The 25,803-nt window shown below is 38.8% G+C and overlaps 1 protein-coding gene and 1 pseudogene across 1 annotated transcript in view; one reads left to right on the plus strand and one right to left on the minus strand.

Annotated features, from left to right (window-relative positions):
* The first annotated feature begins 255 nt into the window (after nt 1-255).
* The window catches only part of LOC134793048 (nipped-B-like protein), a 31,054-nt gene continuing 5,506 nt past the window's right edge, over nt 256-25,803 (plus strand). The window contains exons 1-26 of the mRNA XM_063764573.1: nt 256-696; nt 1,127-1,295; nt 3,266-3,858; nt 3,931-4,139; nt 4,736-4,967; nt 5,229-5,390; nt 5,611-5,798; nt 6,388-6,625; nt 7,224-7,468; nt 7,945-8,178; nt 8,728-8,946; nt 10,195-10,377; nt 10,481-11,224; nt 11,629-11,778; nt 14,099-14,254; nt 14,662-14,800; nt 14,883-15,007; nt 15,372-15,606; nt 15,772-15,926; nt 16,049-16,313; nt 16,952-17,142; nt 18,052-18,248; nt 18,825-18,948; nt 19,064-19,210; nt 21,128-21,315; nt 21,612-21,786. Of these exons, the coding sequence (XP_063620643.1) occupies nt 630-696; nt 1,127-1,295; nt 3,266-3,858; nt 3,931-4,139; nt 4,736-4,967; nt 5,229-5,390; nt 5,611-5,798; nt 6,388-6,625; nt 7,224-7,468; nt 7,945-8,178; nt 8,728-8,946; nt 10,195-10,377; nt 10,481-11,224; nt 11,629-11,778; nt 14,099-14,254; nt 14,662-14,800; nt 14,883-15,007; nt 15,372-15,606; nt 15,772-15,926; nt 16,049-16,313; nt 16,952-17,142; nt 18,052-18,248; nt 18,825-18,948; nt 19,064-19,210; nt 21,128-21,315; nt 21,612-21,786 (5,730 nt within the window). The 5' untranslated portion in view covers nt 256-629. The remainder of the gene's footprint in view (nt 697-1,126; nt 1,296-3,265; nt 3,859-3,930; nt 4,140-4,735; nt 4,968-5,228; nt 5,391-5,610; nt 5,799-6,387; nt 6,626-7,223; nt 7,469-7,944; nt 8,179-8,727; nt 8,947-10,194; nt 10,378-10,480; nt 11,225-11,628; nt 11,779-14,098; nt 14,255-14,661; nt 14,801-14,882; nt 15,008-15,371; nt 15,607-15,771; nt 15,927-16,048; nt 16,314-16,951; nt 17,143-18,051; nt 18,249-18,824; nt 18,949-19,063; nt 19,211-21,127; nt 21,316-21,611; nt 21,787-25,803) is intronic.
* LOC134793049 (uncharacterized) lies at nt 22,477-25,296 on the minus strand (annotated as a pseudogene).

A 25,803-nucleotide genomic window follows, 5' to 3' on the forward strand; every position in this document is an offset into this window, starting at 1 on the left:
ACGGCTAATCGTCCGCCACTTCACTTTTTCTAGCACCATCTTCGTTGAGCTTTGCGCGTTTAACCTCATTTCAAGCTTCATGGTATTTTTGTAACCTGACAACACGATGATGATTTTATTAGTCAATATGGCAACATTGTTTCACGATTCCGTGATTATCTAAATGTTGGAATAATGTTTGGTTTTTTCGGATTTTAGTATATTTTTATTAATTAACATAATGTTTCAGTGAGTATAAGTCGATTTAATATAGCAAAAAACAATTTAATACTGCCTACTCGACGTTGTCCACGAAACACAGGGAGTGTCGTTCAGATGCGCTGACCTTCGTTTTGATGCACAACGCACAACAAAGCATCAAATTGACGGCTGCCCCATTTTCACAACAATCTTTGGATTTGTTGTTGTATTTGTGGAATGTATTCCTTATGATATATCTTCAGCAACTTTAATTTAGTTGATTGTGTAAAGTGTTACGTATGTGGAAAGTAAAATGAGAATGGCATCAGTGACTACGCAAACATCGTCTGGTGTGTGTTACAATACGACAGCAAAGACTTTCTTTTTACTTCTAGGCTAGTGTTAGTGCAACAGAGGAAATAATATACTCCCGAAATTTTATAATCAAGATGAATGAGAGGGATATTCCAAGTGTCCCTATTACAACTTTGGCAGGAGTAGCCAGTTTGACGGATTGTAAGTACAGTAATATAACCGTATTTGTAATAATTTCTGTGTAGTGTAACGATTTCTTCAATATATCTATTACTTTCAATGATATTTAAGAAAATTAGTTTATTTTCTAGTTAGGTGTTGTTTATTTACTACTAAAATTAGAATGTGGATATTTCGTTTATTTTTCCATGCAATACTATGTCATAATAACTTTTTTTGCACCATTAAAATGTAATTATCCGATTTAATGTATAACATTATTGTAGGTTTAACTATTTATATTTAGATTGCTTTTAAAGCACCATTAATTATATGAAAACAGGGTCACTAAATTAAGTTATGGCCTAAAGTATGATTAACTTGACTCTGTCTAAACATAGTATTGAAAGCCTGTTTTGTAAGTAGAATGAAAAGAATTGAAGCCTGCTTTAAATGATATAATTTTCCACAGTATTACCAATTCTACCGCTTCCCACACCTTTACCATCAACCCTCAACAATAAGTCTCAGTTGTTTCATCCACGAGTTGCGGAGGAAGCTGCAATATTACTTGCTACCCGAGATGACAATTTGGTTACCCTTCTTTTGCAGTCTCTTATGAAAACCTCTGTGGAGCATATGTGAGTAATATTATAGTGTTTCTTGTTATTATTCATATAAATTTGTTATTTATTTAAAAGTAATGTCTAATAAAAATGTACAGTGAACCCCTAAATCAGTTTGTAGGCAAGGAATTGGTGTCTTTAGAAGTTACTTGATAAAATTTAGACTTAATTTATGAAAAAAAGTTAATACATACTCTTGATGATGTTATTTGATGTAAATTTCGAATGGGGTGGTGTATACTGCATAGTTATTTCATATTGACTTTTTTACTTTTAAAGTAATTAATCGAAGAAGTTCTGTTCATAAATGCTAACCCATGTGAACTTATGGAATAGTACAATTTTATTGTTTGTGTTTTTATTTGAACATATTTAATATAGTAATTATTTGCCCTATAAATATTAGTAACAAATTACTATCATTCACAGTTTTTTTATGTTACACTTGAAAGTGTAAATAGTTTTTCTCTAAGTCATCATAATCATATGTACTTTTATTAGAAAAATACCCAACTGTTACCAAAGGCATTGCATGGAATTGATATTGATACCCTACTCCAGGGGTCACCAAAATGGCGGGTCCAGATCCGGACCGCCAACCTATTTGTGCTGTACAACACATTTGCTTATTGACTAAAGTCAAGTAGAAACGGACTGCAATGGTCTTTTCATTTTAAAGACCGGACCCCTGAAGAAACTAATTGGTAACCCCTGCCCTAATCCTATGGTTTTAGACAAAGATATTTTTTTTTAAACACTTAACCAAAAACTACCAGTTTTCTGAGACAAATCTAATGATTCCTCATACATTGGGAAGTGTAAGGCATGCCAAATAAATGTCGGGGTTCATAGCTCATAGTACATTCTCATTAAAAAAAGCATAAACCTTGGCATACACATAGCTTATGTAGATACAAAAAAAATAGGAGTGGAAACGACTTGTCAAGGAGTTTTCCCCTCAATTTTATGTTCAAATTTGCAGTTTTGATTTAAGAAAAGTGTTGTTACAGTAATACTGCCAATGAGCTTCAATAGCCGGGTCCACACAGAGCGAGCATATGCCAGAGGCAATTTCCTTGCGCGTATGCTCACTCTCTGTGGACCCGGCTATTAGATTAAATTTGCAACATAAGTCAAACATTAACATCCTTCAAAGACAGCTATTGTAGGAAACTAAATGATGAATATAGTGCGACAGGTGAAAATGAGTAGTATTTTGTAAACTTAAGTAATTTCTATATATGCAGCAAACTGATCTGGGTCTACAAAATTTAGCTATAAAAACCTTTTGCACATTGTTTAAGAGTGTCATACAGTCATACTATAACACTCACACAGTATATATCAATAAAAATGATAAATGTATAAAAGGTAAGATTTATTTGTGAGTATAATTCATCTATAAGTATGGTTCTCTCATTTCAAATAATAAATAGTAGATTTAATGATAATTTAACAGAATTTATTACAAACTTTCACATAAAAAAAGTCTAAATATAATGATAACAATTCTGCATTGAAAAGGGTACAGACAGGTTTATGTACATGTATATGACATATTATTTTGCACTGGTCTTTCCTTTATAGAGTTGGTCATTCTGGTCTCCATACATTTTTTATTTACCACAATTGATCAACATTTTTGAAACTTTTAATGAAGAATGTGATTTTATTAATAAATACTTAATTTGAATAAATTGGTCTGGCTAGTATAAAGTTCCAATTTAAACCTGCATATTAGCATAACTATTAAAGAATACTTAACAATCAACAGGATGATAAATCTCATAATTTATGGCCTCTACTCTAGTTGTAAAAGTAAAATAAGGTGCCAAGAAAAGTTGAATTGTCTTGGTAGACGTAAGTCCATTTTCTGGTTAGAAGATTTTTTTCCAGAATAGTTATCCATTATTTACATAGGAAACCTGGTAGGTATTGATGAAGAGATTTTTACTTGATTTATTTGATTAAAATGTACATTTCAGAGATCTTAAGGAGGAAAGCATACCCAATGCAATAAGCCCTGCTCCTCAACAAGCTACACCAGAACTACTGAAAGCAATATTACATGTAAATCCCAATGTATTTGACCAACAACAGAGAAACCATTGGGGCAATCATGTCACCTCAAAGTTTAATGGATTGTCACCTTCTGCCTCATACAATTACGCATCACACAATACTGCTCACTCAAGTCCGTCTTCAGTTGGGACAGCAGTTCATTCGGCAGCCATTCCAAACCAGCAACTGCTAGCCCCACCATGCCAGTCCTCACCACACGTCAACATGGGCTCTCCACCATCACAAGCCAGGCCTGGAAGCCAAGTAAACATCACTGCGCAGAACAATGTGTCTCCTTTATGGAATAGTGCTAATTCTTCCACATATACAAGTCCCATGTCCAACACTTCTAGTTCTAACCCCCAAAATGGTGGTTTCTATGGAAGTTTGACCCAAGAGAATCCAAGTTTTGGTACTAATTTATCCGAAGACAAAGATCCTCTTGCTATGTCACCTGGCAATTTGCCTGACCAGCAGAGATTAATGATGCAATCTCAGGAAAAGCCATTTGAACAAGGTAACCACAGTTTTTAATGCATTGTTATGTCAGTAGTAATTAAATAATTACTTAAATAAGTGTATGTTGTAGATGGAAATGTGGTAACGGGTCAGTCGCCCGCTCAAGCAAGTGTGGCGCCGTCGCCACTGCGCCAGGAACCCCAAGTGCCTCAGCCGTCGATGGGCGCGCCGTATGCTCCGCAGCAGTTACCACATAATCCCAATCAAGATAAACAGGACTCTAAAAATAATACCGTCATAAATAATAGATATCCTGTTGTCAAACTCGGCAGATTACCTGTAAGTGATATCCTAAGAAAAATTACCCTTATCCTCCTCCCGTGCGCGAGCGGGACAGCGCTATGCACGTATATAATAGCGATATCCCGCCTTTACCAGATACTCGATTACCAGAGTGGCGTATGAAAACCGCCTAATTGTATTTTGATTATAGAATTGTTATATTAAGTTGATGAGCGACGAACCTAGGGCCAGGAAAATTTCATTTCTTCAGTGATCTATTTCACCTCTAAAAATTTTTTTTTTTAAGTAAATCCAAACCTTGAAACTATGGAACACAACAGAATAAGGTAATAACGTTCGTTAAGGTGACGTAGGCCTTAGTGTAAGAAAGAGATAGTGTGATTCTCTGAAATCTTCCATAGTGACACATGTTTGACCTTTTTTTTTTTAAAGAATTCCAGACCATCCCATTTCTTTTATGGTTGAAGTGGTGTTAAAAAAAATTACGCGGGAAAATGTTTTGTTAGAAACTTTTTGATGATGATGGACAATAATTTATTAAAATTTTTATTATAAATGTGATCGTATTGAGATACTCGTTTTACATACTTTTTTCCCGGAATCTAATTAGATCTTTTCTTGAAATTACACAGGAAGGGTTGTTGAAAAGGCATGAGACGCCAGGTGACGAGAGGTCACGAAAAAATAGTACAATGGAATCCGATTCAGATGACAATGCTCCTTTGAAGCCAAAGTCATCAAATATTACTCCACCCGTAGACAAAGAAAGAGAAGCAATAGATTTAGCTAGGGAGAAAAATTGGGAAGCTGTCAAAAGGAAACATGAAGAAGCAAGCAGAAAAGAGGAATGTGAAACGTCAATAGGTAACGGTTTTGTTTTGATTGGGAAATTGTCTCTTCAACTAATACTTTTAATTTATGAATTAAAGACTTATAAAATGTTCATGTCGTAATGATAAATTGTGTTAATTGTCCTACAATCCCAAGAGAGCTCAGGGTAGTTTAAGAACTTCTCTTTTCTAATACCTACTATATCTACAAATATAGTATTAATTTCAGTACTTACCAATTTTTATTTTTTGTTAAAATATGAAAAGTCATTAAATATATTTATTTATATTTTAGTACGGCCCAAGTTGCGGAAAGTTGAACGTAGATTAGTACCTGTGTTGGAGATGTTATCAGTAGACGAACTTATGGAGACTAACACTTATCAACGTTTCAACAAGCTCATTGAAACAGTTTTTGAAACTATTGAAGACGATATCATTGTCACTGATGAGATGGGTACGTAGTTCTTGCTGTTTATTTTGTTGATATGTTAGAAATTGTAATTTAAATGGATTAAGTAGTTACATTTTTATACATCTAAATGTGGTGCAGTAAATGCTTCAATCGCTTGATATTGAAGCACTACCACAGACACAGAAATAAATGTTTCCTGCTAGAACTATTTGCTTGTTTTCTTTACTGTGGTTGTATTACATGTATTTTATGTATAATTCAGAAGGGACAGACATTCCTGAAGACTTGTTGTTGCCGCGGTACCAGCTCCAGGAGCTGTGCACTGAAGCGGCAAAGCTAAAGAACCTGGGTGCTATGGAAGCCATTCCTTCCGATCGGCTCGTGCGGTTATTGTCTATACTGGAGAAAAATATACGCGCCGCTGAAAAGATGTCCTTAGCTAGCGATCCTGTAAGTAATATAAGCCAAAATACAATCAAACTTTATAGAAGCTAAGTATATTTATAGCCAGATGATTTAGAAACTAGGACTTTTGAAAATAATACTTTTGTCTAACTAAAACTTCTCACCAAGTAGTATAGCTATAAGTAGTATATGGTGGTAACAAATTGGCATAGTATCAGGGACCGAATACCGGTATAGTTTCCATACAAATTGATACCAAAATTGAATACTGGTTGTATTCAATTTTGGTATATTGGTTGTTTATGTATATTTTTGCACTTAATTTAGCTAATTTGATCAATCCTTACCTATATACTATTCTATAATATTAAGAAAATAATGTGAAAGCTATGAGATATTTTGATTTTTAGTTATACCGATAATGGTCCCTGCATAGTATGTATCTTTGGCAAAGATTGAGAGATTATTTATATTGGATCTTGTTTCAAATCTTTCATTATTTCATATTTACGTATTTCTAATTCATTTTTAGATGAGAGAAATTCAATTCTACAATCACCTATTTTCATCTTATATATGTTTTTTTAATGCAGACGAACTTTATAATACCTAAAATGAATTTAATCTTCAACAGGAGGACAGTGAAGAAATGCGTCAGATATGGTTGGAGTCGGCCCTGGAGCGGGTGATGTGCGCGTCTGACTCGTGCCTCACGGCGCTCTACATCATGACGTCGCCCAGCATGCCCAAACGCATATTCCTCGAGGACGTCATCGACCGGATCATAATGTTCATCAAATTCCAGCTGAATAATACTATTTACTGCGTCTATGATCCGGTCTACAGCATTCAGACTACTTCTAAGAAGAAAGGTTAGGGTTGAAGACGTTGTTTTTTTTAGTTCTCATCTTCTTATGTTTTTATTTACGATCCTAGTGTCTCACCGCCAAGCCAAGGTCGAAGGTCTTCCTTATCCCGTTGTTAAGTAGCCTTCTCTGGCAAGGTCTAACGTGACGCCTATCTTCGTCACATCTTTTTATCAATAAAAACGTTCATGTACAAAATAGATCAACTATCTATATGAATCAGGTTCTATTTCATGGTGAATCGGGGGAGAGAGGCATCATGGCAGGTCGAGTAGTAGTAAAGACTGGCTTTAAGTGAAACCAGTGAAAGGAATTTGAATCTACGATACAGTAATTAATTACATTCCATATTTACGTGACTGAGGTAATGGTCACGAACTACCGCAGAAACGGTCACTTTAATTAGGAATTTAAATAAAGGGTAGAAATTATTTTGGTCGAGTAATAAGCGCCTCGACTCTGACCATTTATTGGGAATCGTACAAATATGCTCACGGCATTCACGTGCCAACTTGTGGACGTCTTAGAATTAATAACAAAAACCAACGTTCGTCCTACACTACACAATATCTAACCATGTAGTCATGCATATATCGCATCGCAGTGGACGGGCGCAAGCGGCGCGGCGGCGGCGCCGGCAACGCGTCGCGGCGGTCGGGCGGCTCCACGAAGGCCGTGCGCGAGCTGTACACGCACGCGCACGAGTGCGTCACGCTGCTGGCCGAGCTGCTGGCCGCGCACCACCTCACCGACACCACCGTGCTGCACGCCTCCACCGTCGGCGTGTCGCCCTTCTTCGTCGAGAACGTCAGCGAGCTGCAGCTCTCCGCGCTCAAGCTCGTCACCACGGTAAGTTCGCGGCTCCATCGAGGCCGTGCGCGAGCTGTACACGCACCCGTTTTGGCCGAACGTTCATTGCAATTGACCATAACCAGTACAAATTGAACCGTAAACGGTAACGGACGGTTACAGTTGACGGTTCAATTTGTACTGGTTAATTGTCAAGAATGTTCAAGTGCATTAACGTTTCGGCCAACACTGACACGCTCGCACACGAGTGCGTCACTTACCATGGAGCCGAGCTGATAACGGACACAGGAGATGGCCATAGGAACTTAACGCAACTTAATTGGGTTTGTTAGAATTGTCTCGATGAGTATTAGTTGCCTTATTTTTTACTAAAACGGAACTTAATCGCCTAAAATCCGATAATTTAAAACTAAATTTTACGCGATTAAGTCCCGTATTAGAAAATAATAAAGAGTACAGTCAGCGATAAAAGCTAGTATAAAAACAAAATTGGCAAAAAAAACTTTTTTTTTCAGATTTTCACAAAATATGAACAGCATCGAAGGCTGTTATTAGAGGATATCCTGGCATCGATAGCGCGCATCCCCAGCTCCAAGCACAACCTGCGCTCGTTCCAGCTGAGCTCCGACCAGCACATCCAGATGCTGACGGCGCTCGTGCTGCAGCTGGTCCAGTGCGTCGTCACCTTGCCAGAGACCTTGTGTAAAACTCACGATAAGGACAAAGAGCTTTCGGAAACTAACAAAAAGGTATTACTGTAACTTAAATTCTTAGCTACTGATACGAGTTTACGGTACGAACCTAAGATGTTGGCTGATTGCATAATGGCATAAAGAATAACTTATTGTACACGACCAAATAAATCTGATAATTTTTAGTATCTACCACCTCAAAATGTTGATAAGACACTCAAACAATGTGTATTTGCGTCTCACATTTTGCTTAGTGAGAGAGTGAGACGCATTGCACGTTGGACAGGTGGAATACCAACCTTAAATACCATACAAAAAAAAATTGAAATCAATAGCAGTGGAAATAGTGTTGAATTTCTTTTGTTTTGAAATCGTACGAAACAAATGAAATCCAACTTAGTGCTAATTGAAAATGGTTTAAATTACATTGAAGTAATTACTACTAAGGGTACGACTGTGGGCCTTAGTAAGCTATGACATCTTTAACAAAAAATATATCATGAATATTATCGCATGAAAAATCTAGAATTGATCTATTAGTGACAAACTTATAACATTCTCTGGAGCTGCTTGCTGAATACTCACTAACAATATTCCCTTTTCCAGAGCGTGGACAAAGATCTGTTGATAATATCCAAGTACGAGGCAGCGATCAGCGTGGGCGGCACGTTCCTGACGTCGTTTCTGAACAAGTGCCGCAGCCGCAGCGAGGAGGTGGACTTCCGGCCCCTGTTCGAGAACTTCGTGCACGACCTGCTCACCACCGTCAACAAGCCCGAGTGGCCCGCCACGGAGCTGCTGCTCAGTTTACTTGGAACTATGCTTGTGAGTACTATACTATCTTCTTCTTAGTCGGTACACTCTTGCCAGAGTGGTCGTGGTCATCATTGTGAATCTCGATGAGTGATGATCTTGCTAATACGGCGCCATTCGTCGCGGACTGCAGCTTTCCGGGTACATTCGTAAACCGAGCATTTAGTTGCGGCCTTGATCTGGTCTGTCCATCTCATTGGTGATCTACCACGTGGCCTGGTGCCTTCGACCTTTCCCTGCACTACGAGACGCTCTATGGAATCATTATCACGACGAGAAACATGGCCGAAGAAGGTCAGAATGCGTGACTCCACTATGGTTGATAGGCGCTGTCTGCGCTGTGGCTTTTAATATGGAGTCATTTGTACGAAACTCTGTCCACGATACTCCTAGCATCCGTCTCCAGCACCACATCTCCAACGCGTCAACTCTCTTCTTCTCGGTTTCACGAAGGGTCCATGTCTCCGACGCATAAAGGAAAATGGGGAATATTAGGCAGTAAACGAGTCTGGTTTTCGTGGTCTTGGTAATGTTCATATTACCCCAAATCTATAGCCCAATGTTAATTACTTAAATTTCGCTAACTACTCTAGTTCCATAACTAAGCTGCTGCTTAAGCTTCGGTACGCCTTTAAGGCATACGACTCGCTTTATATATTTTTTGTGAAAGCGAAGACCGGATTCATCCTGAGGGTCGGGAAGTTGGAATTTCGACAAAATGCGAATTTTAATTCGTTGGTGGTGAGCGTTCCGACTGAACATCTAGCGACTTTCACCAAGGAGGAGTTTTGGCCGAAGAGTGTCAAGTTTCGGCGGTTCCGCGGCCGGCTCCCAGACACTGCGGGGTTGCGTAATGCATCGCAACCATAATGTGATTTGTAGTGTTTTGTTTTAAAATATATTTCTATAATATGTATGCTAGTTTTAAGGTATTTATGTATGGGCCACTAGTTGCCTGAAATAAAAAATTTCATTCATTCATTCATTACGCAGGGGCAGTAGCCAGCGGCAAGTGACCATACGTGAGAGTGAGAAACCGCAATGTGTTCTCGCTCTCATCCACGGCACTGTGCTCATCGCTGCTGCCCCTTGCGCCGCAAAGCCATTACGTAGGCTCTTAGAGACGGAGATGTTAAGTTCCATGAGAATGGAACATGGCTTAAAGTTCCAAAACTCTACCCCCACTCATGATGTCACATCCCCATTGTTGAAATCGCCAGTTGCTATAATAGTTATGCTTAATAAAAATATAATGTACAGGTAAAATACATGTCGGACAAGTCGATGGAGATGTCGGTGCGCGTGGCATCGCTGGAGTACCTGGGGCTGGTGGCGGCGCGGCTGCGGCGCGACAGCGTGACGTCACGCGCCAAGCTCGCCACTATGGACGCCGTCGTGCGCGACATCAAGGCCGAGGAGGAGAAGGACGGCAACCAGGGCGCGGTGAGCACACACACACACACACACACAGACACACACACAGTTATTACCGCTTCACTTCGATGTCAATGTAGAGATGTTGGACTCACTTAATCTTTCCTTTCAGAACGTCACCGCGGGACTGGACGAAGACGAAGAGAGGACGGAGTTCTTACAGCGCGTCCTCCTCGACTACCTCGCGGTCAACGGCCAGAAAGACCAGGCCTGGAACTGTGCGCGGCACTTCTACATCACGCAGTGGTACAGGGACATGGTCGTGCAGCCCAAAAGCTCCTCGCCCACCAAGAAACCTAAGCACAAATCGAAGAAACGGCACAAAAGCGACACCAGCGACGAGGACTCCGACGACGACGACGACAGCGACGCAGAAACAAAATCCGAACGGAAAGTCAACACCAGCGCTATTGTCTCGGCGGAGAAGTTCAAGACGATAGAGCGGCGGAAAACATTTTTTCTCGAAAAAATCAGGCCGTTCAGATACCAAGGCGGCACTCAAGTACAAGTGATGCAATCCTACATCGACTACGGCGGAGCGGAATTGATCTCGCAATACTTAGCGTCGAAGCGGTCGTTCTCGCAGAGCTTCGACCGGTATTTACGAAAGATACTAGTGATTCTCTGCGAGAACACGATCGCCATCCGAACGAAGGCGATGAAGTGCCTCGCGAACATCGTGGAGGCCGACCCGGGTGTGCTGGCGCGGCAGGACATGCAGATCGGCGTCAACCGCTCCTTCCTCGACCAGTCCACCGCCGTGCGCGAGGCTGCCGTCGACCTCGTCGGCAAGTTCGTGCTCAGCCGGCCCGAGCTCATCGACAAGTATTACGGAATGCTCTCCAATAGAATCTTAGTAAGTGCATCATCATATCTCTAAATTGCTCTTTATTTTCTCACTTAACCCTTTATATACTCAAACGTATTTTTATGTTCCTATGCACATCCTTATGGTTTAGGTACTTATAAGAAGAAGTTATCATTAAGCGAAAATTAATCATGATTTGAACATATAGCTGCGCTGCGTGGTAGTATCTTAATTAACATAGGTTGAAATAAGTCTCGTGCAGAGGGCTACGTTATTAATACATTTTTAGAAAGGCGTTGTCACTGTATTACTTATACTAAAGGATAGATGAAGTCGGAATAAGTGGAAACATAGCGACCTCAAAACAATATTCACTTCGGTGTGAAAAAGTAAATGCTAGTGCTAAGGAGCGCTACGACTACATGTCATTAACAATGTTTAACCTCTTTCAGGATACGGGCGTGTCCGTTAGGAAACGTGTGATAAAAATTTTAAAAGACATCTGCACCGAGTGCCCCGAATTCCCCAAGATCCCAGAGATCTGCGTGAAGATGATCCGGCGGGTGAACGACGAGGAGGGCATCCGCAAGCTGGTGATGGAGGTGAACAACAAATACATTTATTTGCGAGAATGTGGGTTATAAATAGTTGCATGTTTGGGTATATTATGTTCCAATTAGGATTGTTCATTTTTTTTTAAATGTTCTATTTCGAAAACCATTTCGAGATATGAGGTTTTCAAACAGTTTCCGACATTTGCTGCGATATAATAATTGAGGATTGAAGATATTTCAACAAATATCCTTATGACCTTAGTTTGACCTTTCTCGTTGGCTGAATGTAAAGTCATTGCATAATAAAAGTTATCGGACCATAGTAAATCAATCCGTCACTCACGTAATTGTCAAAGTTATCATTGTCATAATGAAATTTTTCAGTTAAACCGCTGCGCTGGTTTGTTATGATTTGATTTATAATTGATACCTAAACAGTAGTTTTCGTTGCTTAATATATCAAAGACCTTGTTCCTACGTGTGGGAATGATTCACAAAAATGATTGTTCGAATCCGCGAAGACCTACGACGTGAAACATGGTGCCGTGAATTGAACTTGGAATACACAGTATTGCTGTGAGGATCACGTCGATGTAAGTATAAAATTAATATTATTTTACTATAATTATTTAAAAGCTCACTTTGTAGGTAGGGTCGCGGGGACCTATGTGTTTTCTGTGGTAATGTAGCCAGAGTATATAAAGGCAAACCGTTAAACAGAGATGGTGCCTACTAGAAAGAAACACTATACAAGAATACATAGTCATACTCAAAATTCAGCCTAAAACTGCTTTAAAAAGATATAATTTCTAATTTCCAGGTACATGTTGCAGTTCAAGCTGCTGATATCATGGTGGACAAGACTTAAGTTAATAGTTGTGAATAATAAAACATGTTTTTGTTTACCTACTTTTTTATTAATTTAGGAAATATATGTATATATGTTTCCCAAAAAAAAGTAACTATACATATATGTATGTTCATCATGTTCTGCACGAGCAGCTGACAATGATGGCTTCTTGTTGACGAACCAGAAGAGAAGTGTATGGTTTGTTATTTACTCTGTTCCCAGGCATTATTTACTGTCGTAAAGTATTATGACGATTAATATGACGTTCGCTTCGATACAAAATGCTCAACTTTGTTCAGGGCCCAAGTGCCTTAACAAAATCAATCTCCTTCGTACATTACGTATCCCACAGCCGTATCTATATAGGAATCACATGATGACCTGAAATTATAGGATATAATTAGCAAAATTGGCATGTACCTAATATAGTACAATATCCAAACAATGGTGACAAGCCGGTAGAACCCACTGGGTGCTAATAAGCTACCTTAGCAATGGACGCTTATAACGATTTTATGAATCCAATCATCTTACGAATCGAATCAGTTAAAAAATATATGATGTAACTTACATTTGTATTTTTGCTCCCCTGATTTCAGCCAAGTTATGGTTGGAGTTGGATGCTATATGGATACATACTCCAATAAAACTAAGTTATATTATATAACTTAGGCAGATTTCTGGAATCAGCTTTCACAAATTTATAGCGTAGGTATTTTGAAATTATTGATTCAGGGATTCAAAATAAACGAGTTTTCCAGACGATATTATTTATAGAAACGCGTGACACTGACATTGTAGACAGGTGACATTACAATCAATTGACAATTACAACTATTTTTTTAATGTTTGTTATTGCTTGTGCTTTATCAAATCAGCCACTACATGTAATTTACGAGAAGTCGTATCTCATATTTTCAATAAATTATAAATATTCAACCGAGCCGTGAATTAATAAATCATTCAAATTGGTATCTTAAATTAACCTATATTTTCAGAAAATAAAATAAAAATGGGGGTCTAAAAAAAATGAACAATCCTAATTACATTCCGCCACATAATAGCATGCAAAATTATTTATATTTGTAATTTTAGGCTAAGTTCACTCATGTTAGAACGATCGGGGTTCGGGCCGATGCGTCCGACACTTCTTTTTCTATACAAAGTATCACTTGATCACCGATCACCCATCAGAAAAATCGACTGTTCTAGTGTGTCATCCTTAGGGTCGGTTGCACCAAACCGTCTGACACCGTTAAAGCGTTCGCAATTTTTTTTTGTATGGTAAATTTCTTACTTCACTGATGTTTGACGTTAATCACTCTGTTAAATGTGGTTGGTGCAACTGGGCCTTAATCTTGGTGCACTTAAATTTAAACAGGAAGTGATTCGAGGTGTGCGTCAACTAGATAAAATTTTAAAAGTGAAACAGAAAATTACTACAAAATAAATTCAGCATGCAATGCAAGAGTAACGTGTAGTTGAATGAGTGGGTATTAAGGTTAGATTATTGTGCAGGTGTTCCAGAACATGTGGTTCAGCCCTTGCCCGGCGACGCGGGTGGCCGCGCTGGACGCCGCGGACCCGCTCACGCGCAAGGTGCTCAACATCACCGACGTCGTCATCTCCTCCCGGGACATGGGCCTCGAGTGGTTCCAGCAGCTGCTGATGAGCGTAAGGCGACTGTCAACATGTCAACAACAACTTTACTCTGCCTTTAGTTTTTTGTATTTTCTTTAAACGATTTATTCCTTACGAAGCTTAGTAGATATCGGTATTTTTGGTTGGTATCTAGGTTGTATCTGCCTTTTGCTGAATAGTCCTACAGGTCTTACATGATTTAAACTGTGAAGTGCTACGTTGGCGCTTACGCCATGTTTAATGATGCTTCAATACTAATGCGTTGTACACAATTATATACAAGTATATTTGAATAAATACAATGTTCACGAAGTTATTAGTACGGTCGGTACCCCAACTTAAGTACCCAAGTTGCCATACTAGTTGTATAGAAAAGTGAATACTTATGTTAGGGAACTGACATGTTAATTATTTATAATATGAATTACCTTTTTTTTCAGTTATTTAAACCGAAAGAGGACAAAGATGACTCCACGAAAATTATATATCAACCGCCTAAGTCGCTTTTAGTAGCCTGCCAACAAATCGTTGACTGCCTTATTGAGAGTTTACTACAGTTAGAAGAAACCAGTGCTGAAGGTAAGTGCAGTTAATATTCAAAGTTCAAATTAATGTGTAAGACTTAGTTGTGTTTCATAATAATAAATATTTTACTTTTCAGGGAGTGGATCATCTCAACGGATACTCGCGTGTCTCTCCACTCTGCATTTATTCGCTAAAATTAGGCCACAGTTATTAGTTAATCACGCCTTGACTCTACAACCGTACCTGAGTTTAAAATGCCAGGTGAGTGGCACAGTCTTCAAAATGGTTTAAAATAATAAATAGGGCTTTTCATCATCAGTAACCGCCATTCATCCTCGCTCCTGTTACGCCACTACTCACTGTATATTAACTTTCTCTTTGGCCTGAGTCATAAACGCACGTTTCTACCTACCCCGGCCACTTCTTCCTTTAATCTCCTTCTATTTTGGCCTCTTATGTAACTGTCGTGTCGTATTAGGTGCCCCAGTATATTGCCTATTCTATTCTCTCGTTCTTCGTAACGTCCAATGATACCTTCCATCTTTCGCAAATATCACATCTCAAACACACACACACACGCAACTTTTATCAGCTTATCAATAATATTGTTTACTCGTAATCGCAGAACCAATACGAGCAACAAATAACGTCGACGGTAGCATCGACGCTGGAGCTGGTGGTGCCTCTGATGGAGCACCCGAGCGAGGTGTTCCTGGCGCAGCTGGAGGAGGACGCCGTGAAGCTGATCCTGCAGCGCGGGCAGCTCGTCATCGCCGCCTGCATCGCGCTGCTCGCCGCCATCGTCAACAACCTCACGCACAACTACAAGCTCATCCGGGACGTGTTCAACAAATACCACGGTACGTCACACACGTTCCTGCTCGATTATGTAACTCTGCTACTGGACATTAAAACATGTTTTCCTCTGTTTTCAGAAGTTGATTACTTGCATTCTATTCTGTCGAAATAGATCGTACAAATTCTACAAAGTAAAACAAGACTTCATTTTAATCCTTTAATTTTAGGAATCCTTCTGCAATGGAAGTCGAGTTGGCAGAGGAATCCTGACATAACGCGCACCCTGCACGCGAGACCTCAGTTCCGGAGGTCGCTCTTCATCGTGGGCCTCCTGTTGCGATATTTCGACTTCACGGACCCCACAGTCATTGATGGCCTTGCAGTAAGTTACATTAATAACTTAATAAGCAACAAACTATATTTTACCAGTTAAATTCTAATACAAATATCTACTATTTTACCCATAATCTAAGTTCAAGTTCTGAATTTGATTTATTCTTTCAGATTGACATCAAAGAACAATTGTTCACAACGTTGATGTTCTTTGTGGGATTGGAAGATGAGGATTTTGTGTCACACACACTTAAAGCGCTGGGTTCAGTCTGCGTCAGGCATTACGAGTTCATGCTAAGGCCGGAACTGAAAGAGTTTTACCACCAGCTGCTAACTTCTGACCTCGCGCCCATAGAAATGAAAGCAGACGTACTCAGGAATGTCGAAATGTATTTACAAGAGGAAGAACAAAGAATGATCAGACAGGACAAAGAATGTAAGTTTAAAAATACTTACACAAATATTTAGTTTTTCTTTCAGTAACTTACCCCTCTGTCAAGAACCTTGCACAATGTGCAAAAAATCGTATAAAGACATATCCATGCGTGATATGTTTGTGTGAGTCAAAATGAGAATGCGTTAAATTTTATATAAATGTGCGTGTGTCTCTTCGCGTTTCGATACTGATCTTTTTTGCATGTGTTATTTCTTCAACTCCCCGCAAAATTCGGCAGACATTTTTGTACGCAAATCAGACCTACAAAGGCTATTCCAGTTATTGTCTACTCTAAGTATAAACCTAACAGAATGATAGAGATGTATTGTGATTTCATTTACACTTCCATTGCCAGTAAGTATATATTTTAATTTCCATTTCATTTATGTTGCCAGAATAAATATTATTCTGTTCATTCGGCCATTAGAGGTTTTAATAAAGTGAATATAGGGTGTTAGTGACTATTGACAGTATTCCATTGACTTCGAATTTTGTGGCGACTTGTAGGAGAGATGTATTGAGGAATCACTCGTAAGTGAGTACAAACAAAAGACAAAAAACGATTTTAAGGATCTTTGCTGCTCCTATTATCCTCCTACTTGCGAGCACGACTAACATTATCTATTCTATTTTGACAGGGTCGAAGCGATCGAAGCTAGAGAACCTGAAGGAGATGGGCGACGTGTCGTCGGGCATGGCGTCGACGGTGATCCAGCTGTACCTGAAGGAGATCCTCGGCGCCTTCCTGCACCCCAGCACGCTGGTGCGCTCCAGCGCCATGAAGGTCGTCCAGCTCGTGCTGGCGCAGGGGCTCGTGCACCCCGTGCAGGTACACTCACACACCTTTACACTCTGTATCTTTAGGTATTTAAATAAATGTAAACAAAATCTACCCTCAAGGGGCTCCTGAAGCCAGTTGAGGGTAGATGAAAACATTACATGATCAAATAATGTAGGTTAAAGTCAGGTCGTTCAGTGACTGATCCAAGCGGTTTTGTATTTGGTTGGTTAACCAATAAATGTTATAACTACCCGAAAGTTTACTAATTGTTTGTTTACTTTTATTTAAATACCTAAAGATACAGCTATACACTCTACACAGAGAGACCCCACACTAGCGTCTCCTGAGCGTCGGCCTCTAGTCAACTCTGTGGCTGCTGCTCGACGCAACGTTGGCGCTTTTGAACCGCAATTGGCGCACCCTTGGACTCGTAACAAATTTGCATTTGTGAATAGGCAATATTACGCAAAACTCTAAAACGTAGGGAGCGCCACTAGCACAAACAGTAAACAAACCTCCTTGATGCATCAATGTCATATATTTATTCGTAACAAGTAATCTGTGAATACTTGTCAAAAAACTGTTAACGGCATAGTATGTAGAGTTAGACCAAGAAATCTCTGCAACGATATTTGATAGCACACTCAGTGCAAGTGTTATTTTAAACGTCAAACTTTTATGAAATTATAAAGTATAAATTAATAACCCTTGCACTGCGTATGCTATCAAAATCGTTGCAGACTTTCCTTGGTCTAACTCTAGTTACTCTATGGTTTGCTGTTTGTGCTAATGCTGCACTCTGGCGGCAGTACATTTCAGTAATATTCCCTATTCGCATTGTGTCAAATTCACAATTTATCAAAGTAAAATGAGAAAATAGTTTGTTAATAAAATAAATTTCTAGGGTTTTATTACTGTTTATTGCTGGCTATTTAATAACGAGTTATTTCTTTTCAGATTGTTCCATATTTGATCTGCATGAGTACTGATTTGGAAGTGACAGTATCTCACACAGCGGACAAAAACCTACAAGAAATAGATAAGAAATACCCCGGATTCATCCATATGAAGGCGCAACTTGGCATCAAGCTGTCTTATCAGTTACAAAAAATAATTCAGACCAGCGTCAAGAATGATGTCATTCGAGGTTTTAGGTAACTTGACAATCATTGAACATTTATGAAAGACTATTGATCTACTATACAAGTATACACACCTCCACCTATTCGCACGTTGAAAACCATTAATAGTTTCAAACATAAATGTCGAATGCTATTATTTTTATTTAACACAAAAACATTTAGCGGTAGCATCAACACCAATAGTTACCCTTCTTTTCTTTCTTTTTCACACTGGGCCAAATTTAAACATTTAACTTTTTCTTACCTTTAATATCTTCATGAATTTCATGATTTGTGTTATGTTTTATGGCGGTATGCTCATAAATTTGTTATCTTTTAGTTACTGTCATATTTATTTTTTCCTGTATGTGTTGTCTGCTTTAATTTAATTATCATCTGTATTCCTTATTAGTTTTAAGTTATTTATAAGTTAGGTCCCCACTGAAAATCAGCACTGCGGCTTACACTGAGCATTACGCTGAGTGCGAGTCCTTTTTAACGTCCATCTGATCTATGTTTTGTATGTAATTTAATTGGTTTGACGTAAGTAAATGTATTTTCTTTCTTTCTTACTAAGAAAAGTTACTAAACTTACTAACGCTATTTCAGGAAAAAAGACCAAGACGAACTACCTTCGTCTCTGAATGGATTTTTATATTCATTACTACGTAATACACGACCGCAAAGGAGAGCGCTGGTTTTATCGTTACTTAAGCAATTTGACGATGTTTCCGTGAGTACCCGTTCTTCAGTTTATTTCCAATATATACGTAACATATCATTAAAATATTCAATAATACACTACCTACGTAAATATTGCATATTTTCATAAATAAACTTGTTTCCAGACTGCGCCTTTGGATCAAATGTTGTACCTGGCAGACAATTTGAGTTACTTCCCGTTTCAAGTACAAGATGAACCACTTTTTATTATTCATCACATCGACATCATCATATCTACATCCGGATCAAACTTACTACAAGTTTTTCGTGAGGTAATTGAATAAAATTTACTAGTTTGGTCCTAGGTGGTTTTATGAATTAATTTGTATTGATCTAAAAGCAAGTATTCTATAAAGACAACGGGAGAGTAAACCGAAAGGGCTATTATCATTTTGTCCTTATCATTGTCTCACTTCTAATTTTTACCTACATCTAAAAAGTACTAAGTGCTGTGTCAAAACTGTACACGTCTTTTTGTTCCCCCAGCAAAGATGGTAGGCAACAATGAACCCGACCAATGGGTTGTTTTTGGTATGATGTCTGCAACGCAATGTTAAAAGTTGTTTTGCTGATCTGTCCCTCACGGGCTCACGCATGTGGCAACTCTATGGTAGAGTCTGTGCGGAAAGAGAAGAGTCGTGGGATTTGAGGGCGCGCCAGTGCTATTTTATGGTTTTTGCTATGCTGACAACACTGGTCACGTGATTATAGTACGATACTAAAGGTCATGATACTTGAATCCCTTTCGTTCCGGTTTTTTACCACGGCTTACTAAATGGAGCCTGGTGGTGGTGTCGGCTCGTCAACTCAATCCTCTGATTTAGCGCAGGCACTAGTTTTCTTTTTAAAACACACTCTTGTTTTTATGTCTCAGATACTAAAAAGTGACAGTGCGATTGACAAAACTGCTAAAACTAGTAAAGAATATGCATTTACAACTTTACAACTGTAATTTTAGTACCAAACAAGATAGAGTCTCATTTATGTACTGCCTAATCTGTGCAGTCCAACAGTTATTTTAATACAAAACCGATCGGGTAGAAATTGGGCAATAGAACTGTAATTTTACTATCTGGGATATATTTCACCCATTGTAAACTTGACTTGTAATGTATGTGTACATTATTAATAATAAATTTGAATATGAATAAAAATAGTGCATAAGTAGGTAGGCCTTATTAGGATATGTCCGGTTCTCTCATCTCACGATATTTTACTTCGCCGAAAAGTCACTGCTAAATATGAAATATAATTTCGTAACTAACAGAACCTAGTAAACGAACTTACAAATAAAGAAATATTTTATTAGAAAAAGTTTTATTCTTTGTAATCGAAGTCTGAATTAAAATATTCAATGTCACTTGTGTTTGAGCTAGCTTCAGAACAACCAGGGACACTCATAGAACTATCTTCATCTGAACTGGATGTGCTTGAATCCGGCACGTAGATTACGAATTCTTGCATATCACCAACTTAGCGGTCTTTTATTCGAGATACCGTAGGTACTTTTACACAATCCTGAAATAAATTTACATAAGAATATGCATAAAATGGCAAGTATCAAGACTATTTGTCAGTTATTTTAAAGATCATGAATGACCTGCATATTTATGAAAATTAATATATTTTGAATGAATATACTTACCGATTATGTACCGGAGACAAGTTACTTAGGGGGCTTATTAAATAGGTAATTATTTAATATTAAACACAACATCAATACCAGTGAATAGCGGAAACACATTCCGCGACTTTTTGTAAGTCGATAGTCGGCTTTTAGCCGTTTTCTTCCCGCTGACAAAACCGAACAATGTTAAATACTTATAATTTTCCTATTTTTCCTTGTGGTTTTATGTACGGTTTTATCGTGTTTTGAAAATATTTTATACATAAAACTTGCGGTTTTTGTTAATAAAAATATACAATGACAGAAGTTTGTTTACATTTTACAAGACAGGTGTCATAGGTTTGATTGCTATATAAAATTTAAAATGTTAGTTCCCGTTTCTGCCACGACTCTTCTCTTTCCGCACAGACTCTACACTCTTGCTTTTAGGTATTGATACTATTCGCGTTACACGCTTGTCATATGAACTCTAACATCATTACCGTATATCGTTCACTTGGCTCGGAAAATCTTATAGTGCCCTCGTCATCTTATAGTGAGAAAACCATAACCTCTGTCGCAGGGTCTGGTGAGCACGAGCACGGAGGAGAAGGAAGAGGAGGAGGAGGACGAGGAGGAGGCGGAGGCGCTGGTGGCGCGGCTGCCGGAGTGCACGCGGCCGCTGGCCGACGCCATGCGCCAGGCGCGCGGCTGTCTGCTACTGCTAGTGCTCAAGCAGCACCTCAAGCAGCTCTACGGCTTCACCGACGCGTCAGTATCACTACACTTTTCATTTACTTAACCCCTGGGCTCTTAGGGATCAGGGCCACAGAATAAATAATAGTACTAGGTACAGAAGACTCACTCTCTAACAAAACGCGTCTGTTACGATCAGCACAGATATGGCCGCTAGGTGGCTGAAATTTGGTAATGGTTTGATCATGGGTGATAGTCTGATAGATTATACCACTTGAAACTGAACATTCTTGGTAGTAAAACATCAAGGTTCTTCATAACCAATTGTGCAACTGTGCTGTCTCTTGTCGAATGTAGCATATTTGTTACAGAAAAATCAACCAGTATTCGCCGTCGGAGAGCGTGAAGGTGTACGAGAAGGCGATATCGCGGCGGCAGGCGCCGGTGTTCGAGCCGCGCGCCACCATCGCGCAGCTGCGCGACGAGCCGCAGGACCTCGAACTCGACGAGCGCGGCCGCCGCCGGCTGGTCGACGACTACCTTGAGGTATGTACATGCCTACAAGTGGCTCTGATGTACACGCCGGAGAGTTAAGAAGGCAAAAAATAATCAAAACACAAGTTAGTGTAGCCTACAGTTTGGATTAGTTTATTGCTCCTATTACAGGCTACACCTTGTATAGGGAGCGTGCATAAACTATGGCCCAGTTAAATTAAGGGTTTCACCTCGGATTGAGAGATAATAAGCTGGAAACTCGTATACCCCTTCGTTATGACGTATTAAAGGTTCTCTTAAAAGTCGACGCATATATCGTGTGCGCGTCGGAAGTTATTCCAGGTCAAAGGTCATAAAAATCGGTTATTCGCGGATATCAAGTTTTCTATAGCTCCAATGTTGTTTACATGTAGGTAAGAATTGTAGGGCATAAAATTTGCGACGAGTTAGGTATCAAAAATTTTTTCATGCCTTTAGCCGTTTTCAAGATATACGGCATAGAAGGCGCAGCGGCACGGAAACGCACTATGACGGCGAACTGGTAATCTGTGTGAATACTACGTTCTATAAAGTTTTTTAATCGTTGAAATGACACTTATGGATCATATTTAGAGTTTAAAACAAAAGTGGCCCCTCCTGTGGACAATAGTTAACAGCTTGTGTGTATGTATGTAATGATTTAATGACATAGTTTAATACAAGAAGGGTACCCCTTTATTGAGATTTAATCAGGAAATTAAGCTATATAGCCTTTAACTTAAGGTACGAGTATTTCTACAGGAAAGAGGTAGATTTTAAGTATTAATAATACAAGAAAATGTTTTCACGCGCTTTTATTTAACTCCCGAAATCTTTATCTGTAGTTAAAATAGCGAGTTGAAGTAGTTTTTTTATTTTTCATTTTAGAACGAATATAACCACAGTTCATTTTTAATATCACATGATCACTACCTAAGTTTTCATTACAAGCCTGCCAGCTAGCATTGGTAGCAATGTCCGTTGAAGCGAATGAGATGTCAGGTGAAGATGTCTGCAGGCTGCCATTAACCCATTTAATGCGCGTGTGTGAACCATCGTTTAGACACACGAAATCATTTTCAAACATAGCCTTGTACACAGCCTCTCCTCTCCGATCGGATTTACATGACCATAGGGCGTGATAAGCATTCATATCACCTAATATTAATTTCCAAATAGCTTTAACAACATCACCATCGTAAAATATTTCTGAACAAAATTCCTAACCTCACTCCAGATAAATTCCATAAATACCTTAATTTTATTTTCAAGATCTCCCTCGGATGACATTGCTTCCTTTATCTTGTCTAAAAACCTATCTATTAAGGACTTTCTTTCTTGATGAGTTCTTCGAGATTGCTGAGTGGGGACTACTTCAATTGGAAGACGGGTACTTTCTGTTTCGGATGACTCATCGACACTCATATTATGTTTCTCTCTTCTCTTCGATTCGCGGCGTCTTTTGTCACTTTGCTTTTTATTTTTGCCTCCCATATTTTTATTTTGAGGTTCACTTTCTTGTAATTCGCTTTCAGGATGCTGTTCTTGGATATTAAAATTACTAACTGAAGGCCCAGCACATATATCTCTATAAGCAGGCTTCGAGGTGTCCGCGGTTGACAATACTGGGGGATTCGGATTCAGTAGCAGAGTTTCTCTCGCCTGGAAGCTACTGCTTACATCAGTATTTTGTTTTTTTTCGTCGTTGATTTTCTTTAAATCTACTTTATATGTGCAATTATTTTGCCCCATGAATATGCGAATGGATCTCTCTTTTAGAAACGCGGGACATAAACTTTTCATCAAGGATAAATGGTTCCCTTTGCAGTTCACGCATTGAAACTTCTTTGTTTCACAATATTCATGTTTTTCTCCGCATTTAGGACAGATTTGTACCTTGGATGGACAAAAATTACTGACATGGCCAAATCGCCAGCATTTCGAACATTGCGTGACTGGGTACTTATACGATTCTACCGCTGATACGACATCCATACGCCTTTACATAACTGGACATGATTGACCCTCGAAAACAAATACGTACGGTTTCACACTTTACCCACTTACCCTGCTCATCTCTTTTGTTCAAACGTTTGACGGATATAATCTCTCTATCTGAATCACACACAAAAATATATTTTAGGTCCTTTTCATCAACATCAAAATCTATATCTCTGACTACCCCGTAACAGAATGGCACCTCGTTAGTATTTCTACAATTCCACTCATATTACTTCACAACTTCACTGTCCAAGAAACTGTTTGCGTTAGTATCAGGGTTGGGCAGTATTTCAATTACATGTATTTGAAATACATTTTAGTATTTTGTATTTGTATTTCAAATACTACTGGAAAAGTATTTTGTATTTGGTATTTCAAATACTGCACTCACGTGTATTTTGTATTTTGTATTTCAAATACTTCAAGCTTCAAAATACATTTCTACAAAATACATTTTATTAAATTCTATGATCCTAAAATGGAACGTTCTTTTTAAATATAATGTACGACTTGTACGAGGGCAAATAGGTACAATGCGCGAGCTATTCTCCGCGGAACTTTTCGTCAACAGCCAGGGGATAAGGTCATTGCAGTAGTTTCCGTCCATGCTCTAGTTTTCGACCACTTGACAGATTAGCAAATAATATACTTATTTCATTTTTCATCAATTTACTATTTGCGAAACATAATTTTTATATGTAGACATTTATATTGTTTAGTTAAGGATTGAAATCAGTCCAAATTTGTCCAGCAATGTAGGTTTATATTCGAATTTCGTCAAGTGGACGAGAACTAGAGCTGGACGAAAACAAGCGCAATGACCCTATAAGTTTTTAGAAAACGATATTCGTTAAAAAAACTAAATGATTAAACAAAAAAATTAAAAGTATTTTGTATTTGAAATACATTATTTTAAACACTGTAATTTGTATTTTGTATTTCAAATATCAGTCACCAAAGTAGTTTGTATTTGGTATTTCAAATACTTTTAAAAATGTATTTTGTAATTTGTATTTGAAATACGTGGAAGCCAGTATTTTGCCCAACCCTGGTTAGTATTGGTATTAAATCTGATCAGTAATTTGAAAGGACTCTTATATTTTTAACTCTTAAGACGCCCTGCACGTTATGACTCAACAATATCTTTGCAATTCCCAATTGTTTTGGAAGAACGTTTTTGGAGCTAACTGAAACCTCATAGATAATTTCGTCAGGAACGTCAGACTTCGGTAGAGGACTAGTCGAAAGGGGGGAGGGACGTACATCTCTACGTTTATGCCTATTTACGACCGTAAACCCATCATCATCAACACCTTCCTCCCCCTCTAACCGTCGCTTATCGCCTCGTTGCTCGTCTAGCTCGGGCTCCGCGGCGCGTTGGTTACCGACAATTATATCTCCGTCATCCCATTGCAAGTCCATTTCACCGTCTTCTTGAGGAGAGGAGCCCTCGGAGCCCATGATAACCTTCCTAATTGATTCTGGGGACATCTCGGGACCCGAGGCCGGCTGCGGGGCCGACTCCTCACCCGAATCACTCATAATCACAAATTGAGGATAGATCTATAAAACCACTTATATTGTGTTTAAACGAAGAAACTAATAATTAACTTAGTTTTTCACGTATTATCACTACTAAAGTCATTATAATCAGTTTGAACACACTCCGAATTATAATACTCTTAGCAAAACACAAAAAATCGGTATTACAAAAATGTAAACAAAGGAACGCGTCCTAACGTAACCGTTGCGCACGCCAGACTGAGCGTGTACATGGTCTAATAAAACATGGTCTTCTATTCCCAGAGTGACACAGGCCTACGTCACAATAACATGGCCGCTATATATAGCGCTATCGCATATTATCATATAGCGCTGTCGCATGATGACGTAGGCTTGTGTCAGTTAGGTGACCTAGAAAAGACGGGAATAGAGTACCAGGCGGAGTATATTATTATACCATGAGCGTGTAGTATTTCCGCGCCCTCGCTGTCCACAACGCTGGTATCCAAAATGAGGTCTTTTCTCGCGTAGATAAGTATACCTCCT

Source organism: Cydia splendana, chromosome 8, assembly GCF_910591565.1.
Source record: "Cydia splendana chromosome 8, ilCydSple1.2, whole genome shotgun sequence".
NCBI classification, from domain to species: Eukaryota; Metazoa; Arthropoda; class Insecta; order Lepidoptera; family Tortricidae; genus Cydia; species Cydia splendana.